We start from the raw sequence: 20,445 nt of genomic DNA, 5'->3' as shown, positions 1-20,445 counted from the left end.
CCATTGAAGAGTACATTGAAATTATGGCTTGCTTGCATATGTAAAGTTTACAGCACTCGCTGCCTCCAATTTTGTATCTTTCTCATTCTATGTACGTATTCTCACCTTATACAAATGTTCGAAGTTACTATCCACAGAATTTTTTCTGTGTCCTTTTGTGAGAAGAATGTAGTATCTCTTCTGTTTTCACACATAAGTACATCTTCTGTTTTAGACCAATTGTTCTTTCGCTAGACAGCTGTTTTATTATAGACCATCACCTCGTCCTGCTTGTCACTTAATGTGAAGTTCCTTTCTTGTTTTTGTCCTGTGACACTGGCAAACGTAGTAGTCTGAATAGCCATGACACTTCGGATACCTATCCTATGGCAGTTCAAATCCGAAATAAAACTTGTATACAAGTTTCTTATAACATTTCACTGTACATAGTGTTTAATACGTCGTATAGTTAAGTTTTATTTCCATATATATACGACGAAACTGGTCATAACTGTGGGTTCTTTGATTGCTCTTGGAGAAGGCTCAGCAAACTAAAACACTTCAAATATTAGTTCATTTTATTACATAAACAATTAAAAGATTTATTTTACTTTGACCCAGTTCTATGCCATAGGAGTATCGGACAATTTACAACTGTCTTCGACTATGTAAGCTTCAGGTGATAACTAAGTAATAAACTGTTCTCTTGAGATACAATATTCGACATTTATAAAGGTACAAGTTAATGTGAAACTGAAACTGTCGCTATCCTACACTACGATCTCGACTGCAGTAGCTGAGGTCACGAACTGGGCATGCTCTTTCATGTTCGATAATATACTGACCTCCGGTGCGAGGGTACTGCTGTGCTGGGGAAGAGGTGTGGTCTGAATACTATATTTGCTTATCTTTGTAATCCAGACGGTGTTCTTCGTTAGGATCTACGCTATAACAAGTCACTTTCATGTAAAATGTAATGTTCGTGTACTGTTTATAACCGGTTCAGTCTAGATTATGACTGATGTACGGATACAGTCTGGCAACAGGGTGCCGTGCTCGCATTTAAAGGAAGCGTTACCTTCCGTAGGTTTGTGCCTGCGGTAGGTTCTGCCGGTCGCGGCAACTCGTGCAGAGATGGCCGCCAGCAGATCTCCGTCACGGCCGCGCCGAACTGTGTCCCCCGCGACGGTACCAGAGAGGAAGCCACCGCTTCCCCCGCAACCCAGCGGTTGGCAAATACTGTGGAAAAGATGCACGGCCTCTTGCAGCACTGCCTGTGTGCTAGAACGCTTCAAGAAGGTCAGTGCCGCTGCTGCAACCTCGGAGAGCGTTAATGAAAAGTATGTACTCTAGTTCATGACTATTATCTGTGAGCGTATTGAGCTGTTTGGAGATCTTCGCTGTCTTACCTTAGTTGGATGGAACGTTCACACAACGTTGTTTTATCCTTCTCGTTTCATCGGCGATTCGTTAATTGGGGCACATGTCGTCTCAGATTCGCACAGCGATTTTAGAAAGTGCACTAACCTCCTGGACAGTTTTAGCTGCGATTAAGGTGGAAATGAACACCCAGGACCTGTGATTAGGCGCATGTGTCAGACTATCCAGATTCCGCAAACTGGATGCCACTACGAAACCTAGCGCTATCGACACTATCTTTTAATTAGCTTCTCGAGACACTTGGTGGGAAACTTTAGGTAAAATTAAAATTTTTGTAGTGAGTTTTAACATTCTGCGCACTTCACAACAGCTTTTTACGGTGCGACTATCCTTCCTTGTGATCAGTAGTATCAACTTCCTATTGTAATGACATAGTATTCTATGTGGGTTAGCTGCTACTTAACAGCACGTGGGCTGCGGGGTACGTTATTGCATACGTGCTACAGACTAAGGTGCATACCACCTTTTTCAGCGATGATGATGATGATGATGATGATGATGATGATAATGAGGATCATGATGGTGATGATGACACGATTGTTAGTACTCTCGAAGTAAAGGTCTGTAGCGCCGTGTAACCTCCCCCCACCTTCGCACCGAACTACACTCCTGGAAATTGAAATAAGAACACCGTGAATTCATCGTCCCAGGAAGGGGGAACTTTATTGACACATTCCTGGGGTCAGATACATCACATGATCACACTGACAGAACCACAGGCACATAGACACAGGCAACAGAGCATGCACAATGTCGGCACTAGTACAGTGTACATCCACCTTTCGCAGCAATGCAGGCTGCTATTCTCCCATGGAGACGATCGTAGAGATGCTGGATGTAGTCCTGTGGAACGGCTTGCCATGCCATTTCCACCTGGCACCTCAGTTGGACCAGCGTTCGTGCTGGACGTGCAGACCGCGTGAGACGACGCTTCATCCAGTCCCAAACATGCTCAATGGGGGACAGATCCGGAGATCTTGCTGGCCAGGGTAGTTGACTTACACCTTCTAGAGCACGTTGGGTGGCACGAGATACATGCGGACGTGCATTGTCCTGTTGGAACAGCAAGTTCCCTTGCCGGTCTAGGAATGGTAGAACGATGGGTTCGATGACGGTTTGGATGTACCGTGCACTATTCAGTGTCCCCTCGGCGATCACCAGTGGTGTACGGCCAGTGTAGGAGATCGCTCCCCACACCATGATGCCGGGTGTTAGCCCTGTGTGCCTCGGTCGTATGCAGTCCTGATTGTGGCGCTCACCTGCACGGCGCCAAACACGCATACGACCATCATTGGCACCAAGGCAGAAGCGACTCTCATCGCTGAAGACGACACGTCTCCATTCGTCCCTCCATTCACGCCTGTCGCGACACCACTGGAGGCGGGCTGCACGATGTTGGGGCGTGAGCGGAAGACGGCCTAACGGTGTGCGGGACCGTAGCCCAGCTTCATGGAGACGGTTGCAAATGGTCCTCGCCGATACCCCAGGAGCAACAGTGTCCCTAATTTGCTGGGAAGTGGCGGTGCGGTCCCCTACGGCACTGCGTAGGATCCTACGGTCTTGGCGTGCATCCGTGCGTCGCTGCGGTCCGGTCCCAGGTCGACGGGCACGTGCACCTTCCGCCGACCACTGGCGACAACATCGATGTACTGTGGAGACCTCACGCCCCACGTGTTGAGCAATTCGGCGGTACGTCCACGCGGCCTCCCGCATGCCCACTATACGCCCTCGCTCAAAGTCCGTCAACTGCACATACGGTTCACGTCCACGCTGTCGCGGCATGCTACCAGTGTTAAAGACTGCGATGGAGCTCCGTATGCCACGGCAAACTGGCTGACACTGACGGCGGTGGTGCACAAATGCTGCGCAGCTAGCGCCATTCGACGGCCAACACCGCGGTTCCTGGTGTGTCCGCTGTGCCGTGCGTGTGATCATTGCTTGTACAGCCCTCTCGCAGTGTCCGGAGCAAGTATGGTGGGTCTGACACACCGGTGTCAATGTGTTCTTTTTTCCATTTCCAGGAGTGTATATTATTCGCATACGCTGTAGGTGAAATTATATTTTAATTATTTTAGCATAATACATATCTTTCCTCCTCGTCATGAGACTCATTATTGTCCACTTCCGTTATTGTGAAAACTACTAAATGATAACATCTCCTTTCTTAAATGCTGGAATTTGTTAATTAAATCACTCAATTTATAAACATTTATAAACATCAAACACTGTGTGCCATTCTGCCACTCATCTCCGGCCTCGCTACCTAGCAACCTCTCTCTCTAGCCTCTCACATTCGACTTCCACCCACGGACTCCAACACTCGACTACTGCTTACCCACTCGCACATTGTTGACTGCACTGCAGTCTTTGCTTAAACCATGTATGATCTCTGCATAGTGCATAATCGGTACTACGTAAGGTTACTGTACCCTTACAACCGATACTAAAATGAGACGAGCGTCATCACATCAGTAAATGTTTTCACGTACACATACATTGCACAAGCGCGAGGGCACACACACACACACACACACACACACACACACACACACACACACACACACACACACACACTACACAGACACACACATGCAACAAAAAATGACTCCCAGCAGTAGGGCCTTATGCTCGAAAAAAAGACAAATCTTTATGCGGAATACATTTAAATGTATATGTCGTGTTTGTTATTTCGGTCATGGGACATGTACGAAAGAAGAGACACTATTTCCGTCCAGGAGCCATTATGAATTAAGACACAAAGGAATTGCAGACACTGGGTGCTAGCGGGCACTAATTGAAAGCAGCATGTGAGGATAATAGGCAAGGGGCAGTACATTACGGTGCACTGAACAACAGTAGACTGGTATTTACATCGTTTGTCAACAAACTATTTAGCTATCGTAAGTCGTATACTTTAGATCCAAGCACATATGGCACAAGGAAGCATCTGTGTTCATTTTCCGAACGGCAGATAATGAAGGGTGAAAACGTAGATGCAAAGCGGGTACTCTGCACTGCCGGACGGCGTTCACTTTGCGGACCAGGTATGGCCATGCGGGAAAACATCAGGTCGTAAAACTACGGTATATTGATAATTTTCACTTATGGACCGTCTGACAGCAACTGAATAAAACACAATTTTAGTGCCATACGCGTTTCGCCTTTATTTTCTGCAAGGCATCATCAGTGGCCTGGAATATGTACATATGTTAGCTATTTTATTTACATTTTTGTCACTGTTCCTATAGGTTATAAACAGTTGTGGTGGTTGGAATTTCCTATTAAGTAGTAATGTTTTGAACTGTACTTACAGGTTGCGTAGACAGTTTCTTACATATTACGCTCCTGTTGCATTTTTGGTGTTGTTCTTCTTTCTATGAGCGCCAGTTTGCAGTTTTTTCCACATTCCACAGCACTATGCACTGAACGCTTGTTTTAATGCAATGTTTTGGTTTCTGTTGCCGACTGTCAAATGTTTTTGCCAAAGATCGAATATTACTGCCACACTTATGAGTGTAACTATTGAAGTATCTGTGGTCTGTTCTTGTATGCATTTGTGTGTGCGTTTGTGTTTGTGTGTGTGTGTGTGTGTGTGTGTGTGTTTTTGGTGTGGTATTAATTTAATTTAATTTTATTTTATTGTATTTATTTATTTATTTTTGTTTTGTGTCCTGTGTATGTGTGTGTGTGTGTGTTTTGGTGCGATATGTATTTTTTTGTGCTCTGTGTGTGTGTGTGTGTGTGTGTGTGTGTGTCTGTCTGTATTTTGGTGTTGTGTAATTTATTTTTTTGGGGGGTGGGGGTGGACTGTGTGTGTGTGTGTGTGTGTGTGTGTGTGTGTGTGTGTGTGTGTCTGTATTTTGGTGTTATATATATATATATATATATATATATATATATATATATATTATGTTATCATTTCCTTTATTAAGTTTAGTAGGGAGCCTATGCTGATGTGTGTTTGTTCATTTATGACATGTTTGTTTTCTGCTATGGCTTTCTGGATATGGAAGTTTTCTTGCATTTGTATAAGATGTTTGTCATGGTTGCTTATTCTCATTATTTTCATTTCTTGTTCCATGTTTGTAGGGTGATGGTTGTAGTGTTTTAAATGCTCTGCAAATGTGGAATGGTTTGTTTCACACTTCCAAGATCTGATATGTTCTTTGTATCTTGTTTCAAAATTCCTGCATGTCTTTTTTACTGTTAGTTTCATTATCTTGTGTTTATGTTTGTTTTGTAAATGTTTCATTGCTATGTATGTGTTGTGCTCAGTTTTTTCTACTAGTGCCATGAAAACTGCGGCGTTTCCTACGTTTTTTGCCAATTCTAGATGAGTCTCATAGAGAATCATGTTTAGGTGCTGGTTTTTGAATAGAGCATCTTAATTTCATATAGTAACAGTAAAAAAGACGCAAAAATACATTTACATTTTAAATGTGAAACCACATGAACACCAACACACATTCCATCCACGCTTAGTTAACCTAACAGAGACAGAACTACACGAAAACGAAAAAATGCTCTTGGGAAAAGGTTTGAAACACTGCACCAATAGCAAAGTGAACAATCAATACATAGAAAACCTCATAGTAGAAACTGAACACATCCTTACACGTGAAGAACAACAAAATAATTGTGAAATAAACATAGGACTGACAAGAGAACTAGTAAAAGAAGAAATAAAGGGCATAATAAAACAAACACAGCAGACACACAATAAGAACAACCAAACGGAAGCAGCTACTATGAAAAGGTTAAAACAAAAGTTAACAAACAACAACGTATTAATAACAAGAGCAGACAAGGGAAATGTAACAGTACTCATGGATAAAGAGCAATACATCACAAAAACCAAGGAATACATAAACACCAATGCAATACAAAAACTGAAGTCAGATCCAACCACACGATTCCAGGCAAATGTGAAACGAACACTGAAAAACATTGAACACACACTCACAGACAAACAGAAATACTACTTAACACAGAAAAACCCACAAGCACCAACACTCCGCAACCAACCGAAAGTACATAAAGACGGAATGCCAATGAGACCTGTTATCAACTTCAAGAAAGCCCCAACATACCGCATAGCCAAACACCCCCAAAAGTTAGTTACAAAACACTATAAAGTAGAAAACAACAGAACAGTGATAAACACAGGAAACCTAATAGTAAACATACAGAACATACAGGTACCACACACAGCATCACTGATTTCATTCGATATAGAAAATATGTATACCTCCATCCCTATCACAGAAACAGTAGAAATCATAGAACAAAATCTCTCATCCCACAGCAACCTCACCACAGACGCAATAAAAGAAATAACAGATATGCTCAGACTGACAACTGAACAAAACTACTTTCAGTTTGAGGAAGAATATTATCTACAAACTGATGGACTGCCCATGGGATCCCCAATATCAGGAACACTAGCAAACTTTTCATCAGTCACCTTGAAAATCAGATATTTGATAAGATAACCACAAATGAAAGTTTCAAAATCATATATTGGTACAGATACGTGGATGACATTATCTGTCTGGTAGACGAGCCAAGTGAAAAAATAGATGAACTCCATTCAGAAATAAACAAAGCTCATAAGAACATAAAATTCACACTTGAAAAAGAAAAAGAAAATCAAATAAATTTTCTTGACATTACAATTAAAGATGAAAATGGAAAACATACATTTAACATCTTTAGAAAACCAACAGCCACGGACACAATAATACATTCCACATCCAACCACCCCCAAAGCCAGAAACTTGCAGCACTAAGACACATGTTACATAGATTAAACAGAATCCCACTCAGCAAGAGAAACTATGAACAAGAAATGAACACGATCATACAAATAGCTAGGAACAACGGGTATGACACACATGTGGTACACAGGCTCAATCAAAAAATAAAAACACAAATAAAAGACAAACACAACGTTTCCACAATACAAAAGAACTCACAAACTGAAAACATACAAACACACACAATGACAACACCACACAGAAAAGAACCAGATGGTACACCATGACCTACACACATAAACTAACACACAGAGTTGCAAACATCCTACAGAGACAGGGCTTCAAAATAGCATATAAGCCAGGGCAAACCCTTCAATCACACCTAAGCCAGCCAGCAACCAAGAGGGACAAATTCCAACAATCAGGAATATATAAACTTGAATGTCAAAGTTGTGATGCAGTATACATAGGCATGACATGCAGGAATTTTGAAACAAGATACAAAGAACATATCAGATGTTGGAAGTATGAAACAAACCATTCCACATTTGCAGAGCATTTAAAACACTACAACCATCATCCTACAAACATGGAACAAGAAATGAAAATAATGAGAAATAGCAGCAATGACAAACATCTTATACAAATGCAAGAAAACTTCCACATCCAGAATGCCATAGCAGAAAACAAACATGTCATAAATGAACAAACACACATCAGCTCAGGCTCCCTACTACACTTAATAAAGGAAATGATAACATTATATATATATATACACTCCTGGAAATGGAAAAAAGAACACATTGACACCGGTGTGTCAGACCCACCATACTTGCTCCGGACACTGCGAGAGGGCTGTACAAGCAATGATCACACGCACGGCACAGCGGACACACCAGGAACCGCGGTGTTGGCCGTCGAATGGCGCTAGCTGCGCAGCATTTGTGCACCGCCGCCGTCAGTGTCAGCCAGTTTGCCGTTGCATACGGAGCTCCATCGCAGTCTTTAACACTGGTAGCATGCCGCGACAGCGTGGACGTGAACCGTATGTGCAGTTGACGGACTTTGAGCGAGGGCGTATAGTGGGCATGCGGGAGGCCGGGTGGACGTACCGCCGAATTGCTCAATACGTGGGGCGTGAGGTCTCCACAGTACATCGATGTTGTCGCCAGTGGTCGGCGGAAGGTGCACGTGCCCGTCGACCTGGGACCGGACCGCAGCGACGCACGGATGCACGCCAAGACAGTAGGATCCTACGCAGTGCCGTAGGGGACCGCAACGCCACTTCCCAGCAAATTAGGGACACTGTTGCTCCTGGGGTATCGGCGAGGACCATTCGCAACCGTCTCCATGAAGCTGGGCTACGGTCCCGCACACCGTTAGGCCGTCTTCCGCTCACGCCCCAACATCGTGCAGCCCGCCTCCAGTGGTGTCGCGACAGGCGTGAATGGAGGAACGAATGGAGACGTGTCGTCTTCAGCGATGAGAGTCACTTGTGCCTTGGTGCCAATGATGGTCGTATGCGTGTTTGGCGCCGTGCAGGTGAGCGCCACAATCAGGACTGCATACGACCGAGGCACACAGGGCCAACACCCGGCATCATGGTGTGGGGAGCGATCTCCTACACTGGCCATACACCACTGGTGATCGTCGAGGGGACACTGAATAGTGCACGGTACATCCAAACCGTCATCGAACCCATCGTTCTACCATTCCTAGACCGGCAAGGGAACTTGCTGTTCCAACAGGACAATGCACGTCCGCATGTATCCCGTGCCACCCAACGTGCTCTAGAAGGTGTAAGTCAACTACCCTGGCCAGCAAGATCTCCGTATCTGTGCCCCATTGAGCATGTTTGGGACTGGATGAAGCGTCGTCTCACGCGGTCTGCACGTCCAGCACGAACGCTGGTCCAACTGAGGCGCCAGGTGGAAATGGCATGGCAAGCCGTTCCACAGGACTACATCCAGCATCTCTACGATCGTCTCCATGGGAGAATAGCAGCCTGCATTGCTGCGAAAGGTGGATATACACTGTACTAGTGCCGACATTGCGCATGCTCTGTTGCCTGTGTCTATGTGCCTGTGGTTCTGTCAGTGTGATCATGTGATGTATCTGACCCCAGGAATGTGTCAATAAAGTTTCCCCTTCCTGGGACAATGAATTCACGGTCTTCTTATATATATATATATAACACCAAAATACAGACACACACACACACACACACACACACACACAGTCCATCGCCACCCAAAAAAAAAAAAAAAAAAAAAATTTACACAACACCAAAATACAGACAGACACACACACACACACACACACACACACACACACACACAGAGCACAAAAAAATACATATCACACCAAAACACACACACACACATACACAGGACAAAAACAAAAATAAATAAATAAATACAATAAAATAAAATTAAATTAAATTAATACCACACCAAAACACACACACACACACACACACACACACACACACACACACACACATACACAAACGCACACCCAAATGCATACACGAACAGACCACAGATACTTCAATAGTTACACTCATAAGTTTGGCAGTAATATTCGATCTTTGGCAAAAACAGTTGACAGTCGGCAACAGAAACCAAAACATTGCATTAAAACAAGCGTTCAGTGCATAGTGCTGTGGAATGTGGAAAAAACAGCAAATTGGCGCTCATAGAAAGAAGAACAACACCAAAAATGCAACAGGAGCGTAATATGTAAGAAACTGTCTACGCAACCTGTAAGTACAGTTCAAAACATTACTACTTAATAGGAAATTCCAACCACCAGAACTGTTTATAACCTATAGGCACAGTGACAAAAATGTAAATAAAATAGCTAACATATGTACATATTCCAGGCCACTGATGATGCCTTGCAGAAAATAAAGGCGAAACGCGTATGGCACTAAAATTGTGTTTTATTCAGTTGCTGTCAGACGGTCCATAAGTGAAAATTATCAATATACCGTAGTATTACGCGCAACTGAGGAGGACAGGACCACAAAAGTTGAAGATGTCACGTCGTTAAATTTGTGAAGTGTTTGTGGGAAGGCTCTTCGACGCAGAGAAAAAGCAACCAACCGTAGAAGGAACGAAACCTCTGGTATGTGTACAGGTCTCAGTCAATCGCAATTTTCTATGTGGTTAACGCCGTGGTACCAGGTCAACCGATCCAGGTGCCACGCCGGAATGTCCACGTCATTCCGATGTGTGTCGTACTATACAGACAGTAAGCTTTGCGTGGTATTGCACAGTCCTGAGTGGCTTCAGGTACCTGTTATCTAACTTAAATGTACACTACTGGCCATTACAATTGCTACACCACGAAGTTGACGTGCTACAGACGCGAAATTTAATCGACAGGAAGCAGATGCAGTGATATGCAAATGATTAGCTTTTCAGAGCATTCACACAAGGTTGGCACCGGTGGCGACACCTACAACGTGCTGACGTGAGAACAGTTTCCAAACGATTTCTCATACACAAACAGCAGTTGACCGGCGTTGCCTGGTGTACCGTTGTTGCGATGCCTCGTGGAAGGAGAAGAAATGCATAGCATCAAGTTTCCGACTTCGATAAAGGTCGGATTGTAGCCTATCGCGATTGCGGTTTATCGTATCGCGACATTGCTGCTCGCGTTGGTCGAGATCCAATGACTGTTAGGAGAATATGGAATCAGTGGGTTCAGGAGGGCAATTCGGAACGCCGTGCTGGATCCCAACGGCCTCGTATCACTAGCAGTGGAGATGACAGGCATCTTATCCGCATGGCTGTAACGGATCGTGCAGCCACGTCTCGGGCCCTGAGTCAACAGATGAGGACGTTTGCAAGACAACAACCATCGGCACGAACTGTTCGACGACGTTTGCAGCAGCATGGATTATCAGCTCGGAGACCATGGCTGCGGTTACGCTTGACGCTTCATCACAGACAGGAGCGCCTGGAATGGTGTACTCAACGACTAACCTGGGCGCACGAATGGCAAAACGTCATTTTTTCGGATGAATGCAGGTTCTGTTTACAGCATCATGATGGTCGCATTCGTGTTTGGCGACATCGCGGCGGACGCACATTAGAAGCGTGTATTGGTCATCGCCATACTGGCGTATCACCCGGCGTAGTGGTATGGGGTGCCATTGGTGACACTTCTCGGTCACCTCTCGTTCGCATTGACTGCACTTTGAACAGTGGACGTTACATTTCAGATGTGTTACGACCCGTGGCTCTACCCTTCATTCGATCCCTGCGAAACCCTACATTTCAGCAGGATAATGGACGACCACATATTGCAGGTCCTGTACGGGCCTTTCTGGATACAGAAAATGTTCGGCTGCTGCCCTGGCCAGCACATTCTCCAGATCTCTCAGCAATTGAAAATGTCTGGTCAATGGTGGCCGAGCAACTGGCTCGTCACAATACGCCAGTCACTACTCTTGATGAACTGTGGTATCGTGTTGAAGCTGCATGGGCAGTTGTACCTGTACACGCCATCCCAGACGTATGAAGGCCGTTATTACGGCCAGAAATGGTTGTTGTGGGTACCGATTTCTCAGGATTTATGCACCCAAATTGCGTGAAAATGTAATCACATGTCAGTTCTGGTATAATATATGTGTCCAATAAATAGCCGTTTATCATCTCCATTTCTTCTTGGTGTAGCAATTTTAATGGCCAGTAGTGTTGCAAAGTGACGACTCGATTTGATTCGACCCATTTGGTAGCCTTGCAAGAGGTTCTGTTAGTATTATACGTGGGTGACGAGTCCTCCCGGGCGACTGGGGCTGTGCGGGAGGCGTCGTGTGAGTGAGGCTGTGGGCCCGCAGCTGGTGCCGGCGGCCGAGTGGGTGCCGCGCTACCGCTGGCGGCAGCAGCTGGCGGGCGACCTGTCCGCGGGGCTGGTGGTGGCCGTGATGCACGTGCCGCAGGGCCTGGGCTACGCGCTGCTGGCCGGCGCCGCCCCCGTCGGCGGGCTCTACGTCGCGCTGCTGCCCGTCTTCGTCTACGCCCTGTTCGGAACCTCGCGCCACATCTCCATGGGCACCTTCGCCGTCACCTGTCTCATGACTGGCCAGGTCTCTCTACACTTATAACCACTAATGAGGAAGATCTAGTGATAGTGTGCTCGGGTTCGCAGTCGGACCTTGAAGCTATGTTCACAGTCCAGCTGGCAATCTTCTACATCTACATCCCTACTTCGCAAGCCACCTGACGGTGTGTGCCGGAGGGTACCTTGAGTATCCGAACGAATTCAAAAGTAATAGCAGTGTACATGGCTACAACACTAGGAAAAAAGGCTGATCTTCACTACTCAAGGTTAAATCTAACTTTGGGTAAGAAGGGGCTACATTATACTGCCACAAAAGTCTTTGGTCACTTAACTAATAGCATCAAAAGTCTGACAGATAGCCATATAGCCTTTAAAAGGAAATTAAAAGAATTTCTTAATGTCAACTCCTTCTATTCATTAGAATAGAAGGAGAACCTCCACAAAAAAGAAGAAAAAAATATTGAGTGTCATCTAATATTTTGTCTGATGTAATATATTGTATAGACAACTTTTATTAACCTGACACGTTCCACATCATTACGAAGTGTCGTATTCATGATCTATGGAACAAGTACTAATCTAATCTAATCTAATCTAACCTCTATCGGTTCTCCCTTCTATTCCAGTCTCGTATTGTTCGTAGAAAGAAAGATTGTCGGCATGCCTCTGTGTGGGCTGTAATCTCTCTGATTTTATCCTCATGGTCTCTTCGCGAGATATACTTAGGAGGGAGCAATATACTACTTGACTCCTCGGTGAAGGTATGTCCTCGAAACTTCAACAAAAGCCCGTACAGAGCTATTGAGCGTCTCTCCTGCAGAGTCTTCCACTGGAGTTTATCCATCATCTCAGTAACGCTTTCGCGATTACTAAATGATCCTGCAACGAAGCGTGCTGGTCTCCGTTGGATCTTCTCTATCTCTTTTATCAAACCTATCTGGTACGGATCCCACACCGGTGAGCAATATTCAAGCAGTGGGCGAACTAGTGTACTGTAACCTATTTCCTTTCTTTCCGGACTGCATTTCCTTCGGATTATTCCAATGAATCTCAGTCTGGCATCTGCTTTACCGACGATCAACATTATATGATCATTCCATTTTAAATCACTCCTAATGCCTACTCCCACATAATTTATGGAATTATCCGCTTCCAGTTGCTGACCTGCTTTATTCTAGATAAATGATAAAAGGATCTATCTTTCTATGTGTTCGCAGCACTTTACACTTGTATACATTGAGATTCAATTGCCATTCTTTGCACCATGGGTCAATCGGTTCAGATCCTCCTGCATTTCAGTACAATTTTCCATTGTTACAACCTCTCGATATACCACAGCATCACCCGCAAAAAGCCTCAGTGAACTTCCGATGTTATCCACAAGGTCATTTATGTATATTGTGAATAGCAGCGGTCCTACGACACTCCCCTGCGGCACACCTGAAATCACTCTTACTTCGGAAGACTTCTCTCCATTGAGAATGACATGCTGCATTACGTGAGACGACGCTGTTGGTGGGTCTCGTCGAACTCGTGCTACGCTGGGGTCCTGATGCCAACACTATCTCACGAAAACTGTACACACACCTATGGGTGGACATAAATATAAAGTGCGACTACCCTTCGTCTTTCTCAAGGCTGCCGAGGACACTTTCAATGAGGCATACATTGTTAGTTACCTCGAACACCGCCACGAAGATAACAGCGGCAGTGCTACATTATTCCTCTCGACAACTCTCTCTCCAGTCGGCGAATCGTACACGTCATTCCACTGGCATACACTACATGGGCAGAAGTTTGCTCGGTTACTTTCAATGATGTCTCTTAATGACTGTGAAGGAATGATTGCCCACTCTCCCTCAAGAGCCGAAATCAAATAAACTAGTCATGATGGAGACTGGAGCTAGATCTACGTTCGAACTCACCCCAAAGGTGTTCCATTCGGTAACATTCAGTATTCTTCACACTCAAGTCTGTTTCGTGAATGACAATGTTCACAAATCATTGCCTCACAGATTCTGCTTTATGTTTGAATACATTGCCACGCTGATACATATAATTGTCTCCGAACCCTCCCTCTGCTGTATGTAGTACACAACGCCGTAAAATGAGTTCGTATCCTTCTGTATTTATATCTACTCTGTACTTTTCTGTTGCACTACACATGGTCGCAGGCAACGATCACCAGACAACCAGCGCGATTCGTCTCTGCGAATCATTCGTTTCCAGTGATTCATTGTCATGTGACATCGCTCTTTCAATGACCTCAAGCGTCGCTTCGCCCTCACAGCAAGAATGTGTGCCTTATACGGAGCTGCTCCACCATTGTACCCCATTATTTTTACCTCCACACTCGTGGGCAAACACCTATTAGGCGCACTATGAATGTAGTGGTGTGGGCATGTTGCTAATGTGGGTCTCACGGGGAGCGAGCAAGGGATAAGTCCCTGCAGCTGTACTATCCTCTTTGCCCTCGGCGGCTCAGATGGATAGAGCGCCTGCCATGTAAGCAGGAGACCCCGGGTTCGAGTCCCGGTCGGGGCACAGATTTTCAACATGCCCCCAATGATGTATATCAACGTCTGTTTGCAGCTAGAGTGTCGAATTAATTATCATTTAATTCCAGAGAAGCTGCACGGTCATCAATGGTATCTGTTCTTTCGGGAACAGATACTACTTTCATATATCCCTACATGAAACCGGTGTGCTAGGTGGACTGCTGGTAGCAATTTGGAACTCACGACTGAATCCTTTCGCTGATTCCATGCGATTTATTACAGCCACCGTCTGCAATGCTCGACGGCCACTTTCCGGCAGTACAGAATGTCTGCCTAGTTTTCTTTTAGCTGTGACTGTTCCTTCGCGTTTCCTGTTCACACTAACATCACCAATAGCCGACTTTCGCGCCTTTAGAATAGCTGAAATGACCCAGATGCATCTGTTACTCGGGTGAGAACCAATGACTAGTCCACGTTCAAGGTCACTAAACTCTCCTGGCCTATTCGTTCTACTGCTACTTCTTCTCTACTGACAACACAATACTCACAATCTCCTGTTAAACTGCCTCATCTGCCTCTCGGGAAACCTAATGTACTCTCCTCATCACACAGTGGTGTCCGCATACTTTTAATCACTAGAGTATATAGGCCAGCAGACAGTACTCACAGTCTCCACCAAGTGCCAGGACCGATGCTTCCAGTGCAAAACGTACCAGCTGCTCCGCTGCCTTGATTAACCACCAAAATATTCCGCCGACTGAGAAAGTCGTCTCAAAAGGATCCATTAAATTAATCTGGCTGATAATCTTGCAAGTAGAGTCACGTGCTGTCCTCTTAGGAAGACATCAGGCCCTGCGCTGACATGCACTAAAGTATGACGTTCTCAGTCGGTAGTAGATTTTTAACGTTTAGTTTTGTTTCGCCACCGGCTACGCTGTTAGTGCCTTTGCAGTGGGTACAGCACACACAGCTCCTGGTGCATGAGGTGAGTAGTCTCTTCTGGCCTGTGTATGGATGCCATCTCCAGAGTAGTACCATTTTGACGGTACTCAGGACCAGCAGCGTCCCGTCTCCAGATAACGGCCAGCTGAACCGTCCAAATATTATGACTAATTGACTTGAATATCCTGTTGGAAACCCTACAAGATCATAAACAGTAATGTTCACGTCAGTGTAGAACATGGGGTCTATAACGTACTAACCGTATTACTGTGCGCTTTTTATGTCAGGTGCTTCAGCTGTGATGCCAATCTCATATAAATGTAGAACCTATTAAGGTGTCATAACTCTGTGTGAATAATGCGTCAATCTGGTCTAAAGTAAATATGTAGATCACTGTTATACTGAAAAACGCTGTACGAACTACCGAGACAATTTTTTAAGACAGTCTGAATGCAAACGATGGGGATTTTTGTATCATAATATATTAAGTACGTTTATGGTAAAAGGATAGCTAATTCGAGTGCAAATGAAAATAGTTAATAACATAAAGTATAAATAAAAAATTAGAATGTTAAATATTTATTTCGGGAAAAAGTACAGTTCGAAAGTGTGTTATTTGTTGATTGGTTAGTCATGAGAAGCGGGGACTAACGCGGGAGAATAATATTTTTCTATTAGCCTGAAAGAGAAGTGACCAATCAGAACGGAGAATTTTTCTCACGTCTTTGCTCTTGGAGATAGCGAATGCCTACAGCAGTCGAGGTAGCCTTTCAATGGTACGGTCGTGTGTACCATGAGCTCTGAAGGAAGTTATAGTTTGCCGGTTTTAGTTGTGCTACACGCCTAAAAAGCGCTTTAAAGTGAAGGGAAATTTATTCCGGTGTGATTTTTAAAAAGTACGGATTTTTTAAGTAATTTTGTGTATGGCATATTGACAAGATCGGTGACCAAAAACTTGAGTGCATTAGACACCGGTAAACTTAACAGTATGGCGAGAATTTTCATTTAAGAACAATCCGTGCTTAGTAGCTGTTCAGATTTCGGGAAATACGTTACTATAAACTTTATAACATGAATGAAAGGGTTTGTGCCTGACTGCGTTAGGATTACCACGGGCTTGGCAGTGAACTTGTAATTCTTAACTTCAGAATATACTGAGGTTTTGCCAGTAATTCCACCTTTCATTCAAAATTAAATCCTTTTCCCGAATCTTAGAATATTTACGTTGTATGCAGCCTGGTGCGAGTTGCAGTACGGTAGGTTTCTGCTCGGCTTTCCTACCGGCGATCTGTTGCGAGGAGTTCACAGGTAGGTGCTGGTTTAATCCCAGAAAGGAACCGCGCCATCGCAATAGGTGTATTAATCTATGCGATGCTGGTGTCTATCCCAACTTTCCAAATGGTTCTATGATATATTATGCTGCTTGTATTGTAGATTTCAAAGAGAAGAATAAAATGGGGTGTTCTTTATTTAAATACAGTGAGAGAAACAGTCACAACACCAAGAAGGAGTTGTGCAACATAAATGATAGTTGGTAGGCATGTTTCTTCATGATGATGTGTGTCCAGACTTCGTGTCTATCGCATATGAGTGGCTCTATACAAATCAAGTCCGCTTTAAATACACTCTGTGACGATAGTGGGTGTTAGTTACCTTTGTAGTGGGTTTATGTCAGTCAAGAATACCTTTATAGCTACAAAGACGTCATTATTAACAGGTCACTGAGTTTTAACGAGGGCGTGTTACACAGCTACGACGGTTATGTGGAAACTAGGGATACAAGGGATGTAGCCTTAGTTCAAATGGCTCGGAGCACTATGGGACTCAACATCTTAGGTCATAAGTCCCCTAGAACTTAGAACTACTTAAACCTAACTAACCTAAGGACATCACACACACCCATGCCCGAGGCAGGATTCGAACCTGCGACCGTAGCAGTCCCGCGGTTCCGAACTGCAGCGCCAGAACCGCACGGCCACCGCGGCCGCCATGTAGCCTTAGTATGGAATGCCCAAAGGTGAGTTGCTACCGTTGTCATCTAGCAGGAAGCCAGTGGAAGGAACGAGCATCCCCAACAATCATTAGCTTGTCGATTAGTGTTGTGGTGACTGTTAGAAATGAGAGTTGTCAATCCGGCTCCCACCAAGTGCAAAGTTGTTGTTGTTGTTGTGGTCTTCAGTCCTGAGACTGGTTTGATGCAGCTCTCCATGCTACTCTATCCTGTGCAAACTTTTTCATCTCCCAGTACCTACTGCAACCTACATCCTTCTGAATCTGCTTAGTGTATTCATCTCTTGGTCTCCCTCTACGATTTTTACCCTCCACGCTGCCCTCCAATACTAAATTGGTGATCCCTTGATGCCTCAGAACATGTCCTACCAACCGATCCCTTCTTCTGGTCAAGTTGTGCCACAAACTTCTCTTCTCCCCAATCCTATTCAATACTTCCTCATTAGTTATGTGATCTACCCATCTAATCTTCAGCATTCTTCTGTAGCACCACATTTCGAAAGCTTCTATTCTCTTCTTGTCCAAACTATTTATCGTCCATGTTTCACTTCCATACATGGCTACACTCCATACGAATACTTTCAGAAATGACTTTCTGACACTTAAATCAATACTGGATGTTAACAAATTTCTCTTCTTCAGAAACGCTTTCCTTGCCATTGCCAGCCTACATTTTATATCCTCTCTACTTCGACCATCATCAGTTATTTTGCTCCCCAAATAGCAAAACTCCTTTACTACTTTAAGTGCCTCATTTCCTAATCTAATTCCCTCAACATCACCCGACTTAATTAGACTACATTCCATTATCCTTGTTTTGCTTTTGTTGATGTTCATCTTATATCCTCCTTTCAAGACACTGTCCATTCCATTCAACTGCTCTTCCAAGTCCTTTGCTGTCTCTGACAGAATTACAATGTCATCGGCGAACCTCAAAGTTTTTATTTCTTCTCCATGAATTTTAATACCTACCCCGTATTTTTCTTTTGTTTCCTTTACTGTTTGCTCAATATACAGATTGAACACCATCGGGGACAGGCTACAACCTTGTCTTACTCCCTTCCCAACCACTGCTTCCCTTTCATGTCCCTCGACTCTTATAACTGCCATCTGGTTTCTGTACAAATTGTAAATAGCCTTTCGCTCCCTGTATTTTACCCCTGCCACCGTTAGAATTTGAAAGAGAGTATTCCAGTCAACATTGTCAAAAGCTTTCTCTAAGTCTACAAATGCTAGAAACGTAGGTTTGCCTTTCCTTAATCTTTCTTCTAAGATAAGTCGTAAGGTCAGTATTGCCTCACGTGTTCCAACATTTCTACGGAATCCAAACTGATCTTCCCCGAGGTTGGCTTCTACTAGTTTTTCCATTCGTCTGTAAAGAATTCGTGTTAGTATTTTGCAGCTGTGACTTATTAAGCTGATAGTTCGGTAATTTTCACATCTGTCAACACCTGCTTTCTTTGGGATTGGAATTATTATATTCTTCTTGAAGTCTGAGGGTATTTCGGCTGTTTCATACATCTTGCTCACCAGATGGTAGAGTTTTGTCAGGACTGGCTCTCCCACGGCCGTCAGTAGTTCCAATGGAATATTGTCTACTCCGGGGGCCTTGTTTCGACTCAGGTCTTTCAGTACTCTGTCAAACTCTTCACGCAGTATCGTATCTCCCATTTCATCTTCATCTACATCCTCTTCCATTTCCATAATATTGTCCTCAAGTACATCGCCCTTGTATAGACCCTCTATATACTCCTTCCACCTTTCTGCTTTCCCTTCTTTGCTTAGATCTGGGCTTCCATCTGAGCTCTTGATATTCATACAAGTCGTTCTCTTATCTCCAAAGGTCTCTTTAATTTTCCTGTAGGCGGTGTCTATCTTACCCCTAGTGAGATAGGCCTCTACATCCTTACATTTGTCCTCTAGCCATCCCTGCTTAGCCATTTTGCACTTCCTGTCGATCTCATTTTTGAGACATTTGTATTCCTTTTTGCCTGTTTCACTTACTGCATTTTTATATTTTCTCCTTTCATCAATTAAATTCAATATTTCTTCTGTTACCCAAGGATTTCTACTAGCCCTCGTCTTTTTACCTACTTGATCCTCTGCTGCCTTCACTACTTCATCCCTCAAAGCTACCTATTCTTCTTCTACTGTATTTATTTCCCCCATTCCTGTCAATTGCTCCCTTATGCTCTCCCTGAATCTCTGCACAACCTCTGGTTCTTTTAGTTTATCCAGGTCCCATCTCCTTAAATTCCCACCTTTTTGCAGTTTCTTCAGTTTTAATCTACAGGTCATAACCAATAGATTGTGGTCAGAGTCCACATCTGCCCCTGGAAATGTCTTACAATTTAAAACCTGGTTCCTAAATCTCTGTCTTACCATTATATAATCTATCTGATACCTTTTGGTATCTCCAGGGATCTTCCATGTATACAACCTTCTTTCATGATTCTTAAACCAAGTGTTAGCTATGATTATGTTGTGCTCTGTGCAAAATTCGACCAGGCGGCTTCCTCTTTCATTTCTTAGCCCCAATCCATATTCACATACTATGTTTCCTTCTCTCCCTTTTCCTACCGACGAATTCCAGTCACCCATGACTATTACATTTTCGTCTCCCTTCACAATCTGAATAATTTCTTTTATTTCATCATACATTTCTTCAATTTCTTCGTCATCTGCAGAGCTAGTTGGCATATAAACTTGTACTACTGTAGTAGGTGTGGGCTTCGTATCTATCTTGG

The 20,445-nt window shown here is 44.0% G+C and overlaps 1 protein-coding gene and 1 non-coding gene across 2 annotated transcripts in view; both read left to right on the top strand.

The window, feature by feature from the left end:
- Positions 1-1,113: 1,113 nt before the first annotated feature.
- LOC126481747 (sulfate transporter-like) overlaps positions 1,114-20,445 on the top strand; it is a 152,312-nt gene continuing 132,980 nt past the window's right edge. The window contains exons 1-2 of the mRNA XM_050105702.1: positions 1,114-1,278; positions 12,025-12,273. Of these exons, the coding sequence (XP_049961659.1) occupies positions 1,114-1,278; positions 12,025-12,273 (414 nt within the window). The remainder of the gene's footprint in view (positions 1,279-12,024; positions 12,274-20,445) is intronic.
- On the top strand, positions 14,718-14,792 carry Trnat-ugu (transfer RNA threonine (anticodon UGU)). The gene has a single exon. It is a non-coding gene; the product is annotated as a tRNA-Thr (tRNA).

The sequence above is a fragment of the Schistocerca serialis genome, chromosome 5, assembly GCF_023864345.2.
Source record: "Schistocerca serialis cubense isolate TAMUIC-IGC-003099 chromosome 5, iqSchSeri2.2, whole genome shotgun sequence".
Classification (NCBI taxonomy): Eukaryota; Metazoa; Arthropoda; class Insecta; order Orthoptera; family Acrididae; genus Schistocerca; species Schistocerca serialis.
This window is presented reverse-complemented; position numbering and strand designations above follow the sequence as displayed.